At 50.1% G+C, this 25,313-nt stretch overlaps 1 protein-coding gene across 1 annotated transcript in view; it reads left to right on the forward strand.

Moving 5' to 3' along the window:
• Positions 1-5,528: 5,528 nt before the first annotated feature.
• The window catches only part of ARMCX4 (armadillo repeat containing X-linked 4), a gene marked incomplete at both ends in the record, with an annotated part of 33,520 nt that continues 13,735 nt past the window's right edge, over positions 5,529-25,313 (forward strand). The window contains 3 exon segments of the mRNA XM_080719034.1: positions 5,529-7,199; positions 7,308-10,650; positions 11,638-12,875. Of these exon segments, the coding sequence (XP_080575160.1) occupies positions 5,529-7,199; positions 7,308-10,650; positions 11,638-12,875 (6,252 nt within the window).

A 25,313-nucleotide genomic window follows, 5' to 3' on the forward strand; every position in this document is an offset into this window, starting at 1 on the left:
GAACCTGTGATTCTCTTGTCTCAGCTGCCCGAGCACTGGGCATGCACCAATATACCTGGCTAATCTCTGCCTTACTGATGGTTGTTGCATGTTGTTTCAAGTTTTTTGTTTGACTTTACTAGCACTACAATAAACATCCTTATATATATAAAAGCTTTGTGAAACTGTGTAAGTATACAAGTTAGCCAAATACCAGGGAATGGAGTTGCTGGGTCAAAGAATTTTGGTAGGTTATTATGTTTATCATTAAATAATTTTGGTAAATTGCCCTCCACAAAAGGTTGAATCAACAGAGTATGGAAGTGTCCAGTTCTCCACAAATCAATCAATATTATTAAATTTCTAATATTGACAAACTTGTAGCTGAAACAGAGTGAGGCATTGTGAGTTGTTTTGATTTGCATATCTTCGAAGCTGAGCATCTTCTCATGTGTTTATCAGCCATTTGTATTTTTCTATGTGTACAAATCTGTTTGTGACTTTGGCATATTTTTCTATTGGGTTATCAATTTATTAATGATTTTAACAGTTTTTCAATAAAAACGGAGCCCTTTGACATTCAATGCCTATGTGTTTTTTAACTACCAAAGTTTTCAGATGCTATGCAGTCAATTTACTAATGTTTTCCCTTGGCAGAGAAAGTAAATTTGAGTTCTGAAAAGCCCTTTGGTCCTTTGTCATTATGGGTTCCCAGGCTAACCTCCGGAAAGGGCCTCCTGCACAGGGGGCCCTCACCAGGAGGGCCTCTGCTAGCCCGGGTGTCATATTTCAACATTCTAAGAGAGAAGGCTGCCCGCAGGGTCTATATTTAGAGTGTGACTCCCCAGCGACAGGTGGGTGCCTGGGGAGCAACCTCTGCATATTTGGTCCCGAGTCCTGGGATTATCCCGAGGGGCTGGTGCAGGGCGATTGCAAGAAGTGAAAAGGCGCCTTTCTCCAGGTGACTGTTGGAGCTCCGGTTCCTTGTCCTTCAGATTTTGAGGGGAAGAGGCCGGGGCATCGTGGCCGTTCCAGACCCTGGCCGCCACTGCCACTTGGGACATGCAGAACAGCCATCGCTATGGTGACACGCCCTGCACGGGGGTTGGGGGGCAGACGCCAGAGAGCTCTGGCCAGAGTCATGATGAATGTCAATCCCACCTGTCGAGCCCTCTTTCCATCCACGGGATAGCAGTTGGTCCTTTAATGGGTGCAGTAAGACAGATTTGATTACAAGCTTATGTAAAATCCAAATAAAAGCCCTTGAATAGAAAACCGATTATAGTTATAATGCACAAGTAAATAATTTTAAAAGAAGAAGAAAGAAAGCTGGTTAATCTGTGATGCCACTGGCTTGTAAGGCATTGAGTTCATCAGGATTTGGGTCTTCATTAAATCAGACAGGAGTCACCTTTTAAGCCTGTCCTCCCTGACAGGACAGCATCCATTCTGCCAGAGCTTCAAAATGTTAGAGTTTTTTAATTGCCAAGATTAGAAATCAAATGTCTGTCCAAATAGTGTTTAATAGATCACGCCGAAAACCGTGTTGGTTTTGTTTAGAAAAATTTTGTATTCAAATGTGAATAATTACTAGTGTGTTGTGAAAGCTGTGGAATAGTTTACAGCAACTAGAAAACATTTTTTTAAATCGCAGGTTCAAGGCCAGCCTCAACGAGTCAGTGGGACCCTTGGCAAGCTAGGAGACCCTGTTTCGCAACAAAAAATCAAAAGGGCTGGGGGTGGAGCTTGGAGGTAGAGTGCCCTGGGTTCCAACCCCTGTACCCAGTGAAACAAAGCCAAGCGAAACAAAGCCAACCCCACATCTTAAAAGCAGCACACGAGAGTAAAAAGCAACGATTTCGGCTTTTGTAATTTTCACAACCTGAACATCTAATGCGGAATGCGAATGGCTTTAGTGCGTTTCCCATGACGAAGTGCTGCTGAAGGCACGATGAGCGTGGCGAGGGGAGTTGAGGCTGCTCTCCTTCCACACCTCCTCCTCCGCAGCCAACCTGGTGCTGGCGCTGTGGGCGCCGCGGGAAGGCGGGTGCGTGGAAGGCGTGGGGCGCGGGGATCCGGCAGCTCCCGAGGCAAAGAAAGGATTCCTCGCGGCGCGGCGGCGGCGCCCTCGAGCCCCGAGAGTGGAGCGCGGCGGGGGCGCGGGGGGGGAGGGCGCTGACGCGGCCCACGTGACCCGGAGCTGCAGAGCGACGCAGCCCTCCGCGCCGTCGTCACTCGCGTCTGGCCGGCGGCGGGCGAGGCCGGTGAGGGCCGGCGGGCAGGGCGGCGGCGGCCGGGGAGGCGGCCGGGGAGGCGGCCGCGGACGCCCATCCTCCCTCCGTCCGCACGACCGCGCGGCTTCCTGCTCCTTGCCGAGGACGGGACGCGCCACGGTGGCGCCGGCCGAGAAAATGGTGGGCCTGTCGTGACTGGCCGGCGAGGTGGGTAGGGGTGGTGTCTCCGCACAGGGGAGGGGCGTCTGGCCACCGGGTTCCCGCATCCGGAGAGGCGGCCGGCCCCGGGCCTGGGCGCCCGAGCGCTCCTTCTTTCTCTCGCCTCTCCCTGACAATAGTCCGGCGTGGCAGTGCGTGTGGCGAGGCGAGGCAGGAAGGCGAGGACAGAAGCGCACACGTCCATGGAGGTTAGTGGAGCGCGGCCACCGGGCGCGCCGCGCCGGAGCGCCCCGTGAGCTCCTGACAGGCGTGCGGACGTGCTGTCTGACTCGGACGTGGGGTGGGCTAGCTAGGGAACTTTCCCTAAACTGAGTTGCTTACCGACGCTCCGGGCTTCCAGCCTCGACTGGATGTTGAAAACCGATAAAGATAGCAACCTTTGTGCCGGATGCTTTGATTCGTATCGCAGAGAATACCGAGAAAATCCCAATTGTTTTAGCCAACGATATTACTGTGTGCGAGAGAGCCTCGCAATAGGGTAGGGGATAATGCTTTCGCAGAAGCAAAAGCCCTCCCCCACAACTTGTATTTTCTGCTGGAGACCAGGAGATGGGTTTCAGGGGCAGCAGATGGCAGCAGGCCATGATTCTAGAATCACTGGAGCCGGAGGCCTCTGGCTCTTCTACCACATTCTCCTTTCCCAGATACCCCTGCCTACCAGACCATCTTGATGAGGAAAATGGTGGACTTTGGGGAGAAGCCATAGAACCCTACAGGTGGTTTTAAAATAATTTGCCTTGCCAGGCGTGGCGGCCCATGCCTGTAATGCCAGTCCCTGGGAGGCTGAGACAAGAGGATAGCTGTTTTGAGACCCACTTCAGCAATTGAGTGAGCTCCTCGGCAACTTAGCGAGACCCTGTTTCAGGATACAAATAATAGAAGCCGGGCGTGGTGGCGCACGCTTGGAATCCCCGCGCTTGGGAGGCGGAGACAGGAGGATGGCGCAGGTTCGAAGCCAGCCTCGGCTACTCAGTGAGGCTCTCGGCAACTTAGTGAGGCCCTGTTTCCAAATTTAAAAAAATACAAATAATAGAACATAGGGCGGGGATGTAACTCTGAGGTAGACGCCCCTGGATTCAATTCCTGGGACCAAAATAAATAAATTACATTCAATAATTTGCCTCATCAGGCATGATACTCCATGCCTCTAATCCTAGTGCTTGAGAGGCTAAGATAGGACTGCTGTTTCAAAGCCAGTCTCAGCAATTTAGTGAGACCATCTAAAACTAACCAAGACCCTATTTCCAAAATAATAATAATAATGATGGCTGGGACTGTAGTTCAGAGGTAGAATGAATGACCCTGAGTTCAATCTGCAGTCTATAATAATAATAATAATATGAATTTTAACAGTAATACTAGTTCGTGTTTAGCCCTCCCCTTTTACTTTCCCTGTTTCCCGTTTCCACACTGCCTACCCATTTCAGCACTTGGAAACCCTGGGTCCTCCTTCTAGGGAATGATTCTGAACACACAAAGGCACCAACTCTGTGTTAGATCCCGAGATGTCACAGTGCTCAATGGTTACTCTCCCTCTTTTCTCTGTCTGTTCCTAGATCTTCTCATAGACTTGCAGTAGGGCTGTGTACCACCAGAAACAGGGGAAAGAGGGGCAGACTGGCCCGGACTATGGAGGTTGGTGTGAAGGTGGACAGTGCTGGGGATGACCAGAGCGGGTGGGCCAAGCGGGCAGCCGAGCCCCGAGAGGGTCTCCTTGGAAAGCAGTTCTGCCTCTTCTACCGTCTGCTGCTCTACTCCTATTGGTTTCAGAGCAGAAAAGTGCAGGAATATCAGGGTTCGGTGTGACTGAGAAGTCTTGAGCAGGGGTGGGGAGACGTCACAAGTGAGACGCATTATTAAGTCGGACCTGGGCCCTGGCAAGGCGGGCATTGGGGTCAAGAGTGAAAGGTGCTTGTGTGTTGCACTAGGTCTCCATTACCTCCTGTGTGTTCACTTGCCTGTAGATCTGCCTGCATGTCTGCTACAGGGCTTGAGATCGCTGGAAGCAAAGAAACAAGGAGAAAAAATATCTCTGAGCAGTCTAGACCGGTAAGAGGGCGGGCACTGCTGGGGTAGACTTCCAGGGTGGGTTATTGGAGACCAGTGTGCATCCAGTAAGGGCCTGCCCCTTTGCCAGCATCCCTGCTGCTTACGTGACATGCTCACCTTAACTCTGGGCCAGAGAAAAGGGTGAGGCAACACCTGGGAGAGTGGAGTGACCTGAGGGAGGGGTCAAGAGGTAGTTTGCTAATCAGATGCCTGTCCATGAAGATCACACTCTCCAGCCGGGCGTGGTGGCGCACACTTGTAATGCCAGTACTTGGGAGGCTGAGACAGGAGGATCATGGTTTACGGACAGCCTCAGCTACTTAGTGAAGCCCTTTACAACTCAGTGACACCCTGTTTCAAAATGAAGAATAAAAACTAGGGTGGGGAGTGTAGCTCAGAGGTCGAATGCCCCTGGGTTCCATCCCCAGTACCGAAAGAAAAAAAAAGATCATACTCTGCTCCCATCCGTCCCTCCCTTTGTCTGTCTGTCTTTAGGTCCGAAGTTCTCGTGAATTTCTATGTCTACCTTAGAGTGTGTCAGCAAGCAAGAGAAGGAAAGGCGGGAACTCCTGGGCTCATTACAGGTTGGTACGCGAGTGGAAGACCAGTGGCCATGGTGACAGAGGAGGACTAGTAAGACATCAAGGTCTGGGGCTTCTCGGTTGGGTTTCTCCTGCTCATCATCAGCCCTCCCACCATCCTTGAACCATAGACTGGCACATGGAAGTGCCTTGGGGAAGAAAGTGGGGAGAGAGTGAAATACAGGGGATGACAAGTTTGCTCACCGTCTTCTTCCACTAAGCACATCACTTCTTCCATTACTTCTTCCTCTGTGTATCCGGCAATATGATGCCACGGAATCTGGAGAGACATTTTAGTTCATTTCCTTCCTCCGCTTCTAGGTCCATCTCCAGTGTCAGCTGCGGTGGCCTTTGGCTGGCCGAAGACCAGCACCCTCCCAAGCCTCCATCCAGACCTGTCACCCTCTTGCCTCAGCCCCAGTGAGCCCCCCTCTACCTTGTCCGTGCCTTCAGCGGGGGTGATTACATGGGCCGCGTTCAGGAAGTAGGCTGGGCAACTGCAGGACTGGTGATCTGGGCTGGCACTTGCTATTACATTTATAGGTTAACCAAGGGAAGAGCTCAGAGTGTGAGGAGTCTCACTAGAAATGGGGCCAGTGTCAAGACAGAGACTGTGGTTGGGGTGCAGAACCAGACCTTGGCCACAAGTGGAGCCATGGCCGGGACAGAGACCGAGGCTAGACGCAAGAGCAAGACCCGCAAAGACACTGGAGCAGGAGGTGGGTCTGGGGATGGAGCTGAGACCGAGGCCACTGCCGTAGCCAGAGCCAAAGCCGACTCTCCGTCGGACACCATGCCTGGGGCGGATCTGGACACTCAGGCTGAGGCCACAGTGGGGCTTGGAGCCGAGGCCCTGACTGAGGCCGAAGCCAGGGAAGTGGCCATGAGAGAGGCAGTGACCCAGACTGAGGTGGAAGCTGAAGCAGTGGGCAGGAGAGAGGCAGTGACCCAGACCAAGGCTAAAGCGTGGGCACTGGCCGCCAGGCCAGAGGCCAGGAAGGATGGCACAACCCACACCAAAGCAGAAGCTCGGGCATTGGCTGCCAAAGAGACAGAGATTAACAGAGTGACGGTGACACAGAGCGAGGTCCTGGCGGTGACCAAGGAAGTGGTCAAGATCGGGACGGTGAGCCATACTGGAATTGTGGCAGAAACCAAGGCCGGAACCCTAGAAGAGGCTGTGAGTGTGGCTAGGACTCAGTCCGAGGCTGAGGAACATCCCAATGGCATGTCCAGGGCAGTGGCCGGAGTGGACATGAAGTCCTGTGTGCAGGCTCAGGCTGCGGCCAAGATCCTGGATGACAAGATGCCTGGTGCTGGGGATGCGGACAAGGGGGCTCTCACAACCATGTCAGGGGGCTGGGTAGACACAAGGGCTTTTGCTCAGCCTCAGATTGTGGCCATGACCCAGGCTGAGTCCGTTCCGGGGACGAGGGCTGATGCCTGGGCTCATACCAATGCCACGTGGCAGCCAGTGGCGGGGGCAGATATGAGATCGTATGTAATACACCCCCAGATCGTGGCCAGGAAGCAGGCTGAGGCAACATCTGGTGCCAGGGTCGATGGCTGGGGAAATCCCCACATGGTGCCTATGGCGATGGCTGGGGTTGACGTACAGGCTGCTGCTCAGGCTCACGCTGCAGCCAGTACTCAGGTTGAGGCCGTGCCCGATGCCAAGGTGAAGGGCAGAGGGAATTCCCATGCCGTGCCTAAAGCAGGAGCCAAGACCAATGCGAGGAGCAATTGTCAGGCCGAGGCCTTGCCTGATGTCATCGCTAAGGCAGGAGCTGGGACCGACATTCTGCCTTGTCCCCAGTCTCAGCCTGCGACCAATGTCCAAGGCGATGCCTTGCTGAACGGCAGAATGAAGGCGAAGGGCCATACCAGCACCGTGCCCAAGGATGAAGCTGAGGCTCCAGCCCCGAGCCAGGGAGAGGCCTTACCTAATGCTAAAGGAAAGGCTAGGGGCAAAGCCAGAGCCAAATGCAAGGCGGGGATGGGGTTGGATGTGAAACCCTGTGCACAGGCTCCGGCCGGGACCAGGACCCAAGCCGAGGCTCTGCCTGATGTCAAGGCTGATGGCAGGGGTGATCCGAATGCCGTTTCTAAAGCAGGGGCTAAGACTGACCAGAGGACCTGTGCTCAACCCCCGACTGCGACCAGTCCCCAGGGCGAGACCCTGCCTGGTGCCAAGACTAAGGTCAAGGGCAGTGCCAATTCTGTGCCCAAGGCTGGAGCTGCAGAAGGTACCGTGGGCTGTGCCCAGCCCCAGGTTGTGGCCAGTTTTCAGAATGAGGCATTGCCTGGTAGCAGGAACAAGGTCAAGGGCAATGCCAGCACCATGCCCAAGGCAGAGGCTGTGGCAGGTACACCAGGCTGTACCCAGCCCCAGGCTGTGGCCAGCTCCCAGGGCGAGAACTTGCCTGGCACCAAGAGTAAGGCCAGAGGCAATCGCAGTGCTGTGTCTAAGACAGGGGCTGGGCCAGATGCCGCAGGCTCTGCTCAGCCCCCTTCTCTAGCCAGTTCCCTGGGGGAGGCCTTGTCCGGTGCCAAGAATAAGGTTAAGTGTCATCCCAGTGCTCCGCTGAAAGTGGAAACTGGGGTGGATACAACAGGCTCTTCCTATTCCCAGGCTGTGGCTGGTCCCCAGGGTGAGGCCTCGACTGGTACCAAGACCAAGGTGAAGGGCAATGCCAATGCTGCATCGAAAGCAGAGGCCGGGGCAGGTACGGTGGGCTCTGGCCATCCCAAAGCTGTTGCCAGTCCCCAGGGTGAGAGCTTGCCTGGCACCAAGAGTAAGACCAGGGGCAGTTCTGGTGCTGTGCCTAAGTCAGGGGCTGGGGCACATACAACAGACTCTGCCCAGCCCCAGGCTGCAGTCAGTTCCCAGACTGAGAACTTGCTTGGTGCCAGGAATAAGGTCAGGGGCAATGCCAGTGCTGTGCCTAAGGCAGAGGTGGGGGCGGGTAGCACGGGCTCGGCCCAGCCCCAGGCTTTGGCCCACTCCCAGAATGAGGCCTTGCTTGGGGCCAGGAATAAAGTAAGGGGCAACTCCAGTGCTGCGTCGAAGGCAGGGTCCAGGTCAGGTACAAAGGGCTCTGCTCAGTCCCAGGCTGTGGCTGCTTCTCAGGCTGTGGCCTTGCTGGGGGCAAGGGACAAGGCCCTGTCCAGTTCTGGGGCACAGGCTGCAGCAGAAGATGGGGTCTATGTCATGCCCGAGGCTGGAACTGTGCCCACTTCTGAGACCCAGGGTGGGACAGATGCTCAGACAGGCAGAAGAACTCAGCCAAACGTTCATGACTACTACTGGAATGGGATTGGTGTTGAGGACTGGATTGCCGCTGAGCGGTGGATCAAATTTAGGTTTCAGGCCATGGATGGAGACTGGGAAAATAGTGTGTCCTGGGCTGATGATGAGAACGGAGCCAGCCTCGCGTCCTGGAGTGGGGCTAGTGATAAGGCTGGTGCTGTTAGTTCTTGGGCCGTGGCTTGTGATGAGACCAGTGCTAAGTCCTGGGCTGGTGCTAGGGTTGAGAATGAGGTTGCTGTTGGGTCCTGGGTGGGAGCCGGGGACCAGGCCAGTGGAGCGGTCTGGGCTGGGGCTCAGGCTAGCCAGGCATCATGGACTGGGGACAAGGCCACTGGGGCTTCCTGGGCAGTGGCCGAAAACAAGGCCATTGGAGCAACGTGGATTGGGGCTGAGAACCAGGCCAGTGCAGGATCGTGGGTGGTCTCTGCGAACCAGGCCATTGCAGGGCCCTGGGTGGTGAGTCAGGTCAGCGATGGGTCTTGGCCTGCGGCCCAGGCGAGTGGAGTGTCCTGGGTTGTGGACCAGGCTACTGGAGGCTCCTGGGCTGTGGCTGAGAACCAGGCTAGTGCAGTGTCTTGGGCTGGAGCCGGGAACATTGTCAGTATTGGGTACTGGACCGGTGCTGTGGACCAGGCCAGTGGAGGCTCCTGGGCTGTGACTAGCAGTCAGCCTGCTCAGGAGCAGGCTAGTGAGAAAGGGGCCTGGGCCGGAGCTGTTGGCCAGCCCAGTGGAGCGTCCAGGTTGGGGCCTGAGGACCAGTCTAGTGCAAGGTCTTGGGCTGATGCTGCAGACCCAGCCAGTGAGGGGTCCAGGCTTGGCACTGTAGACCAGTCTGCTGGCGGGCCTTGGACTGGCACTGGGGACCAGGCTGGTGGGACTTCGACACCAGGCCCTGCAGACCAGTCGGCTGGTGGCTCCTGGGCTGTCACTAGGAACCTGGCCATTGGAGGGTCCTGGTCTGGGACTGGTGATCAGGCCGGAGGTGGATCCAAGCCTACTTTTGAGAACCAGGCCAGCGATGAAGGCGCCTGGGCTGGGACTGTTGGCCAAGCTGCTGGAGAGTCCAAGTCAGGGCCCGAGGATCAGTCCAGCGGACGATCGTGGGCAGATTCGGGGAGTCAAATGAGTGGAGGTTATTTGGTTGGGTCTGTGGACCAGGCCAATGGGCAGTCCCAGGCCGGGGCTGGTGACCTGGCTAGTAGTGGGACCAAGCCTGTATTTGAGGCTCAGGCCAGTGGAGGAGGATGCTGGGCCAATGCTGGGGACCAGTCTGGAGGATCGAGGCTGGTGCCTACCATCCAGTCCAGTGGAGGTGTCTGGCCTGGTACTGGGGATCAGAGTGGTGGATGGTTCTGTGCTTACCCTGGGAGTCAGGCCAGTGGAGGAGGGTCTTGGATTGGAACCATTGGTCAGGAGGTTGGAGGGTCTAGGCCAGGGCCCATGAGCCAGCCGAGTGGTGGGTCCTGGGCTGTCACTGGGAGCCAAGTGAGTAGAGTGTCCTGGGCCATGGCTGGGGATCAATCTGCTAGCTGCTCCAGACCTGGATTTGAGAATCAGGCCATTGTAGCAGGGTTCTGGGCTGGTGCTGGAGACCAGGCCAGTGGAGGGTCCAGACCTGGGCCCGAGGCTCAGGTGAGTGCAGGAGGCTCCTGGGTCGGGACTGGTGGCTATGTCATTGGAGGATCTAGACCAGGTCCCGCAGACCAATCGAGCGCTGGATCCTGGGCTGTTGCTGCGAGCCAGGTGAGCGGAGCGTCCTGGATTGGGCCTGGGAATCAGACTGGTGGCTGCTCCAAACCTGGATTTGAGGAGCAGGCCAGTGGAGGAGGCTCCTGGGCTGGCGCTGGGAGCCAGAGCAGTGGAGATTCTTGGGCTGTGTCCAGGCCTGGGACTGAGGCCGGTGGAGGGTCGAGGCCTAGCCCTGAGGACCAGGCCGGTGGAGGGGCCTGGGCTAGGTCTGAGGACCAGGCCAGTGGAGGGTCGAGGCCTAGCCCTGAGGACCGGGCCAGTGGAAGGTTCTTGGTTAGTGCTGAGGTGGAGGCCAATGAAGGATTCTGGTTTGGGCCTGGGAGCGAGGCCTTCATCGGGTCTTGGTGCTGGACAGCCGAAGGAGCTAGTATTGTGTCCATGCCTGGCAGTAAGAATGAGACCAATAGTGAGTCCCCCTCAGGGAGCAGGGAAGAGACTGCCATTACTTCTGGGTTGGAGGCTGAGAACAAGGCCGGTCCTGGCTCCTCCACCAGATCTGAGGAGGCAGCTTCTCTCGGATCCTGTGGAGGTACTGAGGCTGCGGGTGAGGCTGGGGCTGAGGCTGGAGGTGAAGTTGGAGTAGAGGCTGGCGCTGAGGCTTTGACTGCCCCTGGGGCTGAGGCCAGCGCTGAGGCTGGGGCTGAGACTGGAGTGAAGGCTGTGGATGAGACTGAAGCAGAGGTTGAGACTGAGGCTGGGGCTGGAGCCGAGACCGGAGCCGAGACCGGAGCCGAGGCTGGGGCTGAGGCTGAGGCTGGGGCTGAGGCTGGGGCTGGAGCGGAGGCTGGATGTGATGCTCCGGCCGAGGCTCTGGCTGAAACTGGGGCTGAAACTGGATGTGCGGCTCCAACTGAGGCTGAGGCTGGGGCTGGGGCTGGGGCTCCAGTGGAGACTGGATGTGTGGCTTCTTCTGTGGCTGGCACTGAGGCTAGGACTGAGACTGGAGCTGAGATTTGGCCTAGGGCTTGGCCTGAGGTTCAGGCTGCAGCCGGGGCTGGGGCTTGGTCTGCGGCTGAGGCTGGATGTGCGGCTTCAGCTGTGGCTGGGGCTGAGGCTGGAGCTGAGATTTGGGCTGCTGCTTGGCCTGAGGTTCAGGCTGAGGCTGGGGCTGAGTCTTGGCCTGTGTCAGAGGCTGGAGCTGCGGCTTGGTCTGGGGCTGAGGCTGGAGATGTGCCTTGGTCGGGGGCTCTGGCTGAGGCTGGAGCGACGGCTTGGTCAGGGGCAGAGGCTGGAGTGGCAGCTTGGTCTGGGCCTCAGACTGAGGCTGGAGCTGAGGCTTGGCCTGCAGCGGAGGCTGGGGCGGAGGCTTGGCCTGCAGCGGAGGCTGGGGCGGAGGCTTGGCCTGCAGCAGAGGCTGGGGCGGAGGCTTGGCCTGCCGTGGAGGCTGGGGCTGAGGCCTGGCCTGCCTCGGAGGCTGGGGCGGAGGCTTGGGCTGGGGCTCAGGCTGGAGCCGAGGCTGGAGCTGAGGCTGGGGCAAAGGCCAGGATGTGGTCTTGGCCCTGGGATGGAGATGCAGGCACTAAAGGGGGGGAGGAAGAGGCTAGTGTAGGATCTTGGGCCTTTCTTCGGGATGTAGAGGAGGATGAGCTAAGCGAAGCCTCCAGCCCTGATATTGAGGAGATCAGTTTAAGGTCCTTGTTTTGGGCTGAAAGTGAGAACAGTAATGAGTTCAGATCCCAGAGTGGAAAAGATGGCACCTTAGAGTCGGGGGCTGGGGAGAAGGGCGGCACTGAGGATAAGTCTGATGCTGCTGATGGAGTCGACATCAGGACTTGGTTCTGTACTAGTAACGAAAGGCCAAGTGAGGAGCAAGTCAGAGCCAGAAAGTCCACTGAGTCGAGAATCACATGTCCGTCCATGGTCCCTGGGGCAGGAATGGCACCATGGGATGGAGCCGTGGTCTGGTCGGAAACAAAGTTCTTCCAGCAAGATGATCTCAGCTTCCCAGTTGCAAACGATCAGGCCAGGGCTGGGGAGCGGGCCTGTACCTGCCGCTGTAAGCGTGAAGCTAATCTGGATCCAGAAGACCTGGAGAGGCTCATTTGCATGATTGAGATGACCGAGGATCCTTCTGTCCATGAGATCTCCACGAACGCTCTGTATAACAGCGCTGATTATCCTTATTCCCAAGAGATCGTTCGTAATGTCGGGGGAATCTCAGTTATTGAAGGTTTGCTGACTAATTCCTACCCCAGTGTCAGACAGAAGGCTTTAAATGCACTGAATAATATCTCAGTGGCTGCTGAGAACCACAGAAAGGTGAAAACTTACCTAAACCAAGTTTGTGAAGACACTGTCACCTATCCCTTGAACTCCCATGTGCAGCTGGCTGGACTAAGATTGATAAGACACCTGACTATTACTAGTGAATATCAGCACATGGTGACAAATTATATCTCAGAATTTCTTCGTCTGTTAACTGTGGGAAGTGGAGAGACGAAAGACCATGTTTTGGGAATGCTTGTGAATTTCTCCAAAAACCCATCTATGACCAGAGACTTGCTCATCGCCAGTGCGCCGACAGCGCTGATTAACATCTTTAGCAAGAAAGAGACGAAAGAGAATATTCTTAATGCTCTTTTGCTATTTGAGAATATAAATTATCAATTTAAAAGAAGATCAAAAACATTCACTCAGGACAAGTTCAGTAAAAATTCCCTTTATTTCCTATTCCAACGACCTAAAGCCTGTGCCAAAAAACTTCGAGCCTTAGCAGCAGAATGCAGTGACCCAGAGGTGAAAGAAAAAGTGGAGGTATTAATAAATAAACTTTAACTGGCTTTATGTTCTCATACAAATTTGAGTAATATTTTGATTTCACAGCCTGGAAGTGATGCACATTGTAAATTGCGTTATAACTTTGCAACTGATGTTACCTATGCGGTCTATAGCTGGATTATTTTATGAACGCCAAATGAAGTCAAACTTGTACTGAAGATACATGTGTCGATTTTTTTATCTTGTCTGGACTGAGATATTTTTGGTATGCTTCATGAGCAGAAACTGAGCTGATTCTTCATAAGTAAGGTAATCCTTGGTCCTTTGTGTGGACTTATGTTTATACATTTGAGCCTTTATTTTTATGTCATCAATAAAGTTGTGTGTTTTGAGCAGCAGAAGAAAAAGACATTGTCCTTGTCCTTGAGTTTACGATCTGTTTGGAAAGACGAGATCTATGGAAACAAAACTAGAGGAACAGAACTGGGACCCTTTTGTAGCCAGCTCAGGGAACCTTTCCAGGAGGACCAGAACACCAAGTCAGCTGGGCCGGGAGGATAACTAGAAAAGCTCAGAAGGGCATTCCGGGAGGGAGGGGTGGTGAAAGGCAGGCCTGGAGGTGGGAATCCTGCTCCAGAGAGGAACCCTGGCCTGCCTGGAGTGGACCGTATGGGTTGGGAAGTGGGGGGAGATGGAGTCTAAAGGTTGGGGTGAGTCCAATCCATGGAGCACCCCCGATTTGCTAAGCCAAGGTATCTAAATATTGCCCCACCCACCCCTAGGAGACAAGGCCTCTCGGGACTAGAGAAATGGCAGGATGAAAGGAAAATGTCATGGCAGTGTGTGTGCAGGATGGGTCCCTGCTGGGGCGGGCACAGAAGTGGTGACTGGAGGGCACAAAGCCAGTGAGAAAGTTACCCCCCTGCTAGGCTGAGCACCAGGTGACAAGGGCATGCCCACCATGGCACCTGGAATGACCAGGATGGGATGGGAACAAGAGGTCCTTTGAATGAACAAGTGCTGGGACCTACCGTGGGGACCTGCAGAGGGGCTCGACTTTATTTTACAGTCCCGGGGGCATTGGAGAGGAACATGTCTCCTTTGTTGGCCAACACTCAGGTCTCTGTAAGTGATTCTGAGAGTCACGGCTTTGAAAGAATGAGAAACTATCGTGGAAGGAAGAATACTTTTTAGTGTTTGTATCACAGTTCTTTTATAAGGTAGGTTGGGTGGGGCCTTTATGGAACCCTCGAGAATGCTGTTGGGACCCACAGAGAAGATCTACTTCTCTTCCACCCCATAGTGTGTGTGTGTGTGTGTGTGTGTGTGTGTGTGTGTGTGTGTGTGTGTTGGAGGTGGGCCTGGGGAATGAGCTCTCCCAACTGTGCTGCTGGGAGCACGGGAGGTTGAGGCCCTGGTCCTGGAGACGCATGCTTCAGAAGCCTTGGAGATGTGCATGCCCTTTGACCCAGGAATTCCACTTGCAGAGATCCATCCGTGGGAACTAATCAGATAATTGACTCAAGTGTCTCAGACTATGTCTACACATTAAAATATTTTGCAGCTGTTGAAAAATTTAGTGGACATCTACATTTATCTATATAAAAAGTTCAGCACATAATCTTTTCTCTTTTTTTTTCTTAGTATTGGAGACTGAACTCAGGGGCATTCTACCTCTAAGCTCTACCCTCAGCCCTTATTTTAAATTTTGAAACAGGGTTTTGCTGAGAGTCTCACTAAGTTGCTGAGGCTGGCCTCGAACCTGCTATTCTCCCTTTTTTTGGGAGGGGTACTGGGGATTGAACATAGGGGAATTCTACCTCCAAGCTTCAGACCCCAGATTTTTTAATATTTTGTTTTGGATCAGTTGCTGAGAAGTCTTGCTAAGTTGCTGAAACTGGTCTTGAACCTGCCATCTTCCTATCTCAGCCTCCCAAATACTGGGATTTCAGGCATGTACTGCCATGTCTGGCTAGCTTGTAATAGTAAGTGTGAAAAATACACTGTAAAAGCAATACTTTCTGATGAAGGAAAAGTGTGTATATACCTTTGCATGTTCTGAGAATGTTAATAGTTCTTTATGGGTGTTAGATTGATGGGTGCTTTCACCTGCTTGGGTTTTACTCATCTGTATTTTATGATAATTGTATAATAAATATGAACTTCTTGAATGATGCACCCAATAGGAAAATATGGATTCAGGATCCTGTCAATAATATTTGAGGGGCCTACAGCAAACGTATAAATAGTGTCTCATATACCAGTATCTAAATATTTGGAAGGTATAACACATTTTCAAATACATATTTAATAAAGCTTTACGTAATTAAAATTTTAAATCTTTTAAACTTTTAAAAATAAAAAAGATTCTTAATTCTAACATTTGATGGCCACCGACTTTTTACTGTTGAAACGCTCTATTAGTCGGGTATGGTAGTATACACTATAATTCCAATACCTGTGAGACTAAGACAGGTTACAGTTTCCAGGCCAGCCTCAGCAACTTCGTGAGGCTCTATTTCAAATTAAAAAATAAAAAGTTCTGGAGTGGTAGCCCAGAGGTATTCTACCTCTATGTCCAACCCCCAGTACCAAAATTAAAAAAAAGAAAGAATACATGGTAGTCAATTCTGCTCTCTGCTGACCCGATCCCCCTTCTGGAATAAAGAACTAAGCTTTTGCTCAGAGTGCTGCAGGTAGACAGCCCGCAACTGCTAGGCGTCTTCAGCAATTGCCTCAGCAGAGGAGAGCCCCCACCCGTAAGGTGGTATCCCCTTCCTGGGGGTACTTCTCATCCAATGAATGATGGTCATAGTCTCCTTGTCCCCAATAAGGATAGCTGAACTTCTCCCTCTGTCCAATTCTGCTTCCTTCTTTTCCCTTCCACAGGTGTTGATCCCAAGAGTATTTCCTAAAATAAGCTCTTCATGCTGAATCTGTCTCTTAGTCCGCTCCCCGGGAAGCTACCCTGCAAGAGTTGGCACAAGAAGTGGTTCAAGGAAGGAAACCCTGTGATGAAATGTTGGAGATGGATTGCCTGCCTGCCAGCTGGCAATGAGGACTCCTTCGGCGGTGGTAGGTGGGGTAGACAGGCCTCTGGAATCAGGTGGTAGAGGAGTGGCCAGCTCCTTCACTGATGGAGTGTTGAGGTGCCATACTGGTTGGAGGGAATGTGGATACCGGTATCATCCATCAGACTGGTGAGAAATATGAGGAAGACCAGAAAACTGGGTGGTTATTGCTAAGCTTGATTTGTCTCTAGAAAAATAAGAAGGTGAATTAAATTAACCAATAATTTAAACTACCATTGAACCAGGCGTGGTGGCGCACGCTTGTAATCCCAGCATTTGGGAGGCTGAGACCAGAGGATCGCGGTTCGCGGATAGCCTCAGCTACTTAGTGAGGCCCTCGGCAACTCAGTGAGACCCTGATTCAAAATAAAGAATAAAAAATAGGGCTGGGGTGTAATTCGGAGGTTGAATGTCCCTGGGTTCCATCTCCAGACCCACAAAACAACAACAACAACAACAACAACAACAACAACAACAAAATTTACCATTAAAAGCCAGCAGGCTTTGTGCACAGCATGCAGAGAGCCTTTCTTCTTCTCCAGAGAGACTTTGAGAAATCTGAGGACTGGGCTTCAGACTTGTTGAAAGCAAGCTTAACAAAGAACTGAAAGACCTACCCAGGTGTGGCAGTGCTCACCCAGTACTTGGGAGGCTGAAACAGGAGGATTGCGGGTTTAAGAACAGCCTCAGCAAGTTAGTGAGACCCTGTTTGAAAATGAAATAGGGCTGGGGGTGTAGCTCAGAGGTAGAGCATCCCTGGGTTCAATCCCCAGTACCACACACACACACAATAGTTAAATTGCCAATCAAGACAAGTCTTATATGCCAAGTTCAGGACCCTGGTTAAGAAGTAATAGGATCCTTGACACATGGGTTGGAGACCTCTTGTTTGATGTACCTAAAAATCTTGTACCGTAGATTCTCACCCCCTTGAGTTTTCAGAAGTGTCCCAATCCTCCCTAGATAGAGAGAGGCTGACACTCTATCTTGCCTGAAAATTCAGAGCCCTTCCCCCATAAATATAACAGATTGCCCTTGGAATCGGTCCCCACTTCCTATGCAGGCCACTGGGCCTCTAACTGGATGTGAACCACAGAATAACCGAGATGAGTCCGTGCTGGGTGTGTAAGGAAGGGAAGGGGATGTACCAAGTTGGAGCTGTGGGGCTGAACGTCGCCAGCAAGTACTAGCAGATGCTGAGGCTCAGAAGCGTGAGACTGAATTTTGAGGAGCTTGGGAAGAGGAACTGGAGTATAAAATCGAATTTAGGGGAGTGAGTCAATTTGAGAGTGCTGTCCCATGATAAAATTTAACACCCTGGCAAAAACCCCAAGTGATGACGAACTCAATACTAGGATGGCTCCTCAAAGTATGGAAGAAACAATAGCTCACGTTAAGTGAAGTATAAATGCCAGAGATGCTGTCGCAGGAGGTAAACGGGACTAAAAACAACAATAATAACAAAAAGGAGGGCACTAAAGACTCAGAGAAGTCACACACACACACACACACACACACACACACACACACACGCATGCGCGTGCAGGCACACAGAGTATTGAACCACCCAGGAGCATTCTACCATTGAGCTACACCCCTAGATCTTTTTATTTTATTTATTTATTTTTTTGGTGGTACTGGGGATGGAACCCAGGGGCCCTCTACCTCTGGGCTATACTCCCAGACCTATTTTATATTTTATTTGGAGACAGGGTCTCTTAAGCCATCTGAGGTTGACTTCAAACCTGCGCGATCCTCCTGTCCCAGCCTCCCAAGCGCGGGGATTACAAGTGTGCGCCACCACGCCCAGCCCTTTTTATTTTTTTTTTGAAAAAATTTTTTTTCAGTACTGTAGATGGAACCCAGGGGAACTCTACCTCTGAACTCCACCCCCAGCCCTATTTTTTTTATTCTTTATTTTGAAACAGGGTCTCACTGAGCTGCAAAGGGCCTCACTAAGTAGCTGAGGCTGGCCACGAACCACAGTCCTACTGTCTCAGCCTCCTGAATGCTGGGATTTTAAGTGTGTACCACCATGCCTGACCCCTTTTTTTAAATTTTGAAACAGGGTCTCACTAGGTTGCCGAGAGTCTTGCTAAATTGCTGAGACTGGCCATTAGCCTGCAGTCCTCCTGTCTCGGCCTCCCAAGTACTGGGATTACAGGCACATGCCACCATGCCCAGTGAGAATATGTCTATTATATAAGGCTAGAAAATTCCTCGGAAGACTCACTATATTTTGTGGGAGGACCTAAAGGACACTGTTTCCCGAAGCTGTAAGGAATTGACTCAGGCCAGGGTCCAGAGCCGGAGAGGAAGCGATGAGAGGAGGATTGAGAAGAGAAATGGTGCTAACTCAGAAACAGTGGGGACAGCATGGCTGCGCTGGCCTGTCAGAAGTCATCAGCACTGCAAGGTGAGAGTGGCTGGTGGGCGGGGCGGCCTGACCTGTGGACCACAGGACCCTCAGTACAACTAGCGCCTGGTGCCCTGGCTAAGAGTGCTCGGGGAAACAGGTCGCTAACAGTTTCAATTTAAACTCAGTCTGTACAATTGAAGGAAATCAGAGCTGGCTGGGAGTCTGAGGGGAGTTACTTTAACAAAAATAATTAAAAGAAAAGAACCCTCACCTACCCAGGGTTTTTGTTTTGTTTTGTTTTGTTTTATACTGGGATTGAACTCAGAGGCATTCTACTTCTGAGATACACCACTATTTTGTTTTTTACTTTTTTTTTTTCAATACAGGTCTTCTCAGGGCTTTTTTTATTTTTATTTTTATTTTTTTTATTGGTGCACTGTATTCATACATCATAGTGGGATACAAACTTTTGTAGACATACATGCACACATCGCCCAGTCAGCCCCCACCCGATCCCCACCCCATTCTCTCCCCATCCCTCCCTCCCATGCTTGGCTTAGTGGTTGACATCTAGTATTATAGCAATTTATCCAAAATTAAAAATGATAATCTCACATAACAGTTTCATTTGTCTGATGCCAAGCTTTTGATGACTTAAAGATAACATTTCAATATTTCTTTTTACTTTCTTTCTTACCAGAGAATTTTTTTTTCTATTTTTTTAGGTGAAACTATCATATATTTATATATTTATTTTTCAGAAAAAAAAATCTCTCCTAATATGGAATATGGACTCTAGATACCCAAAACGATCTTGAAAAAGAACAAAGCTAGAAGATATATATTTTCTGATTTCAAACCATATAAAGCTACAATAATTGAAACAGTGTAGTACTATTCTAAAGGCAGATATATAAACCATTGGAGTTAAATACAAGCCTAGAGCTAAATTCTTCCCTATATTGTCAAGTTATTTTTGACAAGGTTTCCACGAACATTTGGTGGTGGAAATAATAATCTTTTAACTAAATATTGTTGAAACATAATAATTACATGGAAAAGAATAAAATTGGACCCTTACCTAATCCCATATACAAATATTAACTCAAAATAGATAAAAGACCTAAATATAAATCTTAAGACTATAAACTTTTAGGAGAAAATCTGGGTCATAAAACCTCACAACATTGAAATTGGCAGTGATTTCTTGGATATGATTTCAATGGCACAGGCAACAGAAGAATATACAAACTCCCTAAAAAAAATATTGTATATCCCAAGACAATGTAACAGAGTTAACAGTTCCTAATAGAATTGGATAAAATATTTCCAAATGCTGTATCTGAAGGTATATTAATATTCCAACTAGAAATCCTAAAAATTAACAACAATAAAGGCAAACAATACCATTTAGAGATAGGTAAAAGACTAACATAAGTAATGAATCTCCACAGATAACCCATCTTAGTTGACTGTTGGATGGAAACTCTTATTTCTCTGGTTCTGGTGTGTGTTACCTATTTTTTCTTTGTAGTTAATTTCTTTGAGTATTTTCTCTAGTGCTGGTTTTGAAGACATAAATTCCTTCAGTTTCTGTTTGTCATGGAAGCTTCTAATTTCTCCATCTAATTTGATAGAAAGTTTTGCTGGGTAGGAAATTTTTTGGCTGGAAGTTGTTTTCTTTCAGAGTTTGGAATATGTTACTCCAAGCCCTTCTGGCTCTCATAACTTGGTTTGGGAAGTCTGGAGTGATTCTAATTGGTTTGCCTCTGAATGTCACTTGGCCCTTTGTTTTTGTTGCCTTTAAGATTCTCTGCTTGGCTTCCACATTGGTCATTTTGACAATTATGTGGCGTGGGGATCCTCTTCTCCAATCCTGTCTAAAGGGAGTTCTATAAGTTTCCTGGACCTGTGTATCGACCTCTTGCTCTATGTTTGGAAAATTTTCTGCTATTACTTCCTTGAAGAGATTGTTGATCCCTTTGGTTTCACTTTCTTTTCCCTCCTCTATTCCAATTATTCTTAGGTTAGCTCTCTTAAAATGGGCCCATATTTCTTCAATGTCAGATTCCTGCTGTCAGATATTTTTTCCAAGATTAGAAACTATGCGTTCATTTTTGGAATTATCATCTTCTAAGAGCGAGATTCTGTTCTCCATGTGGTCTAATCGGTTGTTTGTGCTTTGAATTGAGGCCTTTACTTCATTAATTGCATCCTTTATCTCTTTCTGGCTCTCTCTGAGTTCTTTTCGAAGCACCTCTATTATTTCTACAGTTATTTTCCTGATTTGATCTTCTAGAAATCTCTGATTTTCTGTTTTATCGGGTTCTGATGTTGTGGGGTTGTGGGCATTCATTGCTCCAGTATTATTCCTCTTTCCCATGATTTCAGAAGTTTGTGCCTTCTCTGGGTTCTTCCCTTGGGTCACTATGACTTCACTTAAGGTGTTCTGGATATCGAGTCAGTAGTATCTCAGACCCCACTACTCCTTTACTGGGTTGTATCACAGAGTCTCAGACCCAGAGAGTCGATAGAGGCTGCTTTAGACTGTGGGGGTGCCAGGTTGCACGTTCTCCTATGGTGTGATATCTCTGCCACCGCCCCTCCCCCACTGGGTCAAGTCCCAGGGAGTACAGTACTGGGATTTCTCCTCTGTGGCCCGCAATTTGACTCACTATTCTTGAGTACACAGATGTAGCTGTACTGGATTCGGTGAATTCGGTGCTGTTGCCGCCGGTGGCAATATGGCGCCGCTGCTACGCCCTCGGCCGTGAGGCTGGCGTATTTCTTCTTGATTTTGATTTCCACTCTGAATCCCTGCGGCTTGTGCTGAGCTCAGCCACTGGGAGCTTTAGATTTTACCTGCTGCGAGAAATCCCGCCTGGCTGTTCCACAGCGGCTCACCTCGGCTTGCTGTATCCGACCGGTGAATTTGCCGCTGACGCCGGCAGTATGGCGCTGCTGCCGCATCCTTGGCGTGAGGCCTTTGTATCTCCTTGTGGCTCTGAGCTCTGTTCTCAATCCGCTTTCTCTCTGGAACCTGGTGATTTTTTTGTTTCTCTGGTGATGGTGTTTTCTGGCTATGAAAGGCGCTGATTTTGTGGTAATGGATATTGGTTGTTAGCGGGGCTCTTAAGCCCCGCTTTTCTCGGTCGCCATCTTCCCGGAAGCTGTTTTTTACTTTTGAAACAAGATCTCACTAAGTTGTAGAGTAGAGGGCCTTGCTAAGTTGCTGAGGCTGGTTGTGAGCCTGGGATCCTCCTGTCTCAGCCTCCCAAGTACTGAAATTAGAAGCGTGCACCACCACGCCCTATTCTAACTCAGTTTTTGATCCAGTCTACACTCTATGAAGGAGAGGCTGAGTGCCCGGGAAGAAGGACCCTGCTATTGTCTCATGCAAAGCATTGATTCCTTGGCTCTTGCCGCTGACTCAGGAGATTGTCTGCCAAGGAAAGGGGGAGCTCCTGAGGACAGGCAGACACTAGGTCTGAGTTGATCTTGCCTCCCAGAGACCTACAACATCACCATAGCTAACTATTAAGTGGGATCCTGGCCTAGATCCGGTTCACGGTGGGTCCACTAGATGCAAAGACCACCCACTGGTTGTTTACTTGATTGCTGGATGTATCATTTTAATAGACATAGTTGATACTTGGTTCAAGCACCATTTTAGGTCTTTGGCCTGTGGAATCAGAGCTACTTGTAGAGAAGGGCAAGTAAAGTGTACCACTGTCCCTGACTACAGTAGTAAATGAATCAGCACACCTTGAGGACAGAGGGTGGCACAAATTAATGTCACTTTTTTGTGGTACTGGGGATGGAACCCAGTGGCCTCTAACTATGAGCTACACCCCAGCCCTATTTTTTATTCTTTATTTTGAAACAGGATCTCACTAAGCTGTGGAGGGCCTCACTACGTATCTGAGGCTGGTGACGAACCTGTATCCTGTCTCAGCCTCCCAAGTATTGGCATTACAAGCATGCACCACCATGCCCGGGGGAACCCTGTTTCAAAATAAAGAATAAAAAATAGGGCTGGGTTATATCTTGGAAATAAAATGGTCCTGAATTCAATCCCAGTACGGACAACGCCCCCAAACCATAAAACCCTACAGAATATAGAGGTGTGATCCTGACTACATATATATAGTGGCATTAGGAATTGAACCCAGGGACATTCTAATTTCGAGCTATACCCCTAGCCCTTTTTATTTCTTGTCAATTTCACTAGGTTCGAAGAGTCTAAGTTTCTGAGGCTGGTCTTGAACCTGTGGTCCTCTTGTCTCAGACTCCCATATACTGAGTTTACTGGTGTGTGCCACCATACCCAGCTTAAATTTTCTTTCTTTCTTTCTTTCTTTCTTTCTTTCTTTCTTTCTTTCTTTCTTTCTTTCTTTCTTTCTTTTTGGTGCTACTGGGGTTCCTGGAAGCCCTTCTACCGCCAGGCTACACTCCCAGACTGATTTTATATTTTTTAATTTGGAAACAGGGTCTCTTAAGCCAGTGAGATTGGCTCTGAACCTACAGGATCCTCCTGTCTCTGCCTCCCACGTGTGGGGATTACAAGCGTGCGCCACCACGCCCAGCTTAAATTTTCATTTAATTCACCGTTTGTCCCTCTGTCAAATGTGGCCAGATCTGGTGGATGATATTAGGCTATTTCAGACTCCACTAAGTAGTAAGGAAATTTCAGGTGCCACGCCAGATACGGTATCTTGTTAGAGCAGATTGGCTTGACCTCAGGTACCTAATATTCCACTCTTGTGGTGTTTGTTTTCCTCTCCTTTACCATAATGGGATATGATTCAAAAGCTCAGAAGCACGTAGGATGAACGACAGCGGTACTTATAGTTTTCCCTTGAGGTTCTACTAACTCTCATATCTTCTGTCATGATGTAGTCTGAAGAGGTCTGGATCTCTAAACACCCTTCGGAAGGGCTATCACACTGGATGCGTTGGCAAGGCACTTGCCCTGTGGAGGGCGGGAGATAAAGCCTACCAAGTCCAGGGGCTGCGCATTAATTTGGAGAGGTTAGTGGCAGAGAGGCACACCTCTTTGGTTTCTGAAAGCAGCACATTTCCCACATGAATTCCTATTTCAACTCATTTGCTGGGTGTTGCTGTAGTGAAACGTGGAGGCACATGAGTACAATCCCAGTACTTGGGAGGCTGACGCAGGAGGATCACAAGTTTGAGCCAGCCCCAGCAACTTAGTGAGATCCTGTTTCCAAATACTAAAAAATAAATAAAATCGGGCTGGGGTTGTGGCTTGGAGGTAGAATGCCCCTGGGTTCAATCCCCAGCACACATAATAACAACAGCCCGGCCAGCCTTGAGTGAGGCCTGGAGCAGCAGAAGGCTCTGTGGTCCAGGATGCACTGTCAATCAATCCTGATGCTTGGCTCATTTGGAAGATAGACCCTGCGGTAGCAGAGCTAGCTGTGTTGGTAAAAGATGACAAAAGATGTGTACTTTTTAATTAAGCTTCTGCGGGAAAAAAATCACAACTTAGCTAGGGTTTTGGAGCAAAGCCATCCCACATACAGTGGAGGATAATAAGCCTTTTATTTGGTACTAGGGATTGAACCCAGGGGTATTCTACCTCTGTACTACACCCATAGCCCTTTTGAGTTTTTATTTGGAAGCAGGGTCTCACTAAGTTGCTGAAGCTGACCTTAAACCTGTTATCCTCCTGACTCAGCCTCCCAAGTGTTAGGTTTACACTGTGTCCAGCTTACTAGACTTTTTTTTTTTTTTTTGCGGTACTGGGGATGGAACCCAGGGGCATTCTACCTCTGAGGTACACCCCCAGTCCTACTTTTTATTCATTATTTTGGAACAGGGTCTCACTGAGTTGCAAAGGGCCTCACTAACTAGTAGCTGAGGCTAAACTTGAACCGCGATCCTCCGGTCTCAGCCTCCCAAATGTGCCACCACACCTGGCTCACTAGACCTTTTAAAAGCAGCGTGAGACATGCTCCTGCATGCTGATAGCACTGAGATGCCTGGCTATAGGATATCGAATGGCCATGTAGCCAGAGCTGCTCACCATGAGCTAGTTCATGTCATACCCATCAAGATATAAGGTTTGGCTGAGATGGAAGTTTTCCAAACAGAATCAGTGCCAAGCGGTAGTGGAGGGCAGAAGCAGTGGCACAGTCAGGGAGAGCCAATCTTGCATGCTAGCCACCGTGCTTTGCACTAGTCCATTCCCCTCTCATTGTGCCTAGGGCCTCCTGGAATCCCGTATGACAGCCTGAATGAAGAGGGTCAAAACAAGCATTGCTCATAGACCAGAGGACTTAAGATGCAAGGTATCAAAACTTCTAACAGCAGCAGCCCGAGAGGGCGATGGTGATCAGGAAAGAGTAAACCACTGAGATCCTAAGATGGATGGACATCCATCATTGATAATGGAAGGGAAAGACAAATCATTTACAGTTTTTATTTTTGGGGAAAGTACTGGAGATTGAATCTAGGGGTGTTTTACCTTTGGCTACACCACCAGCCCTTTTTCTTTCTTTCTTTCTTTCTTTCTTTCTTTCTTTCTTTCTTTCTTTCTTTCTTTTCCTTCTTTCTTTCTTTCTTTCTTTCTTTCTTTCTTTCTTTCTTTCTTTATTTATCTATTTTATGTATTACCAGGTATGGAACCCAGGGGCATTCTACTTCTGAGCTACATCCCCAGCCCTATTTTTTATTCTTTGTTTTGAGACAGGGTCTCACTAAGTTGCAGAGGGCCTCACTAAGTAGCTGAGGCTGGCAGCGAACCTGCAATCCTCCTGTCTCAGCCCTCCAAGTACTGGGATTACAAATGTGTGCCACCACACCCAGATCAATTTTTTATTTTGAAACAGAATTTCGCTATATTACTGAGGGTCTCACTAAATTTCTAAGGCTGGCCTCCAACCTGTAATCCTCTTGAATCAGCCTCCCAAGTACTGGGATTACAGACATGTGCCACCATGTCTGGCTTATTTGCAGTTTTGACACAGTGTTGTGGGATGTAGTTTGACTTGTTTCTCCCAGGAAGGGAGGCCTAGCAGA

The sequence above is a fragment of the Muscardinus avellanarius genome, assembly GCF_963383645.1.
Source record: "Muscardinus avellanarius genome assembly, chromosome: X".
Classification (NCBI taxonomy): domain Eukaryota; kingdom Metazoa; phylum Chordata; class Mammalia; order Rodentia; family Gliridae; genus Muscardinus; species Muscardinus avellanarius.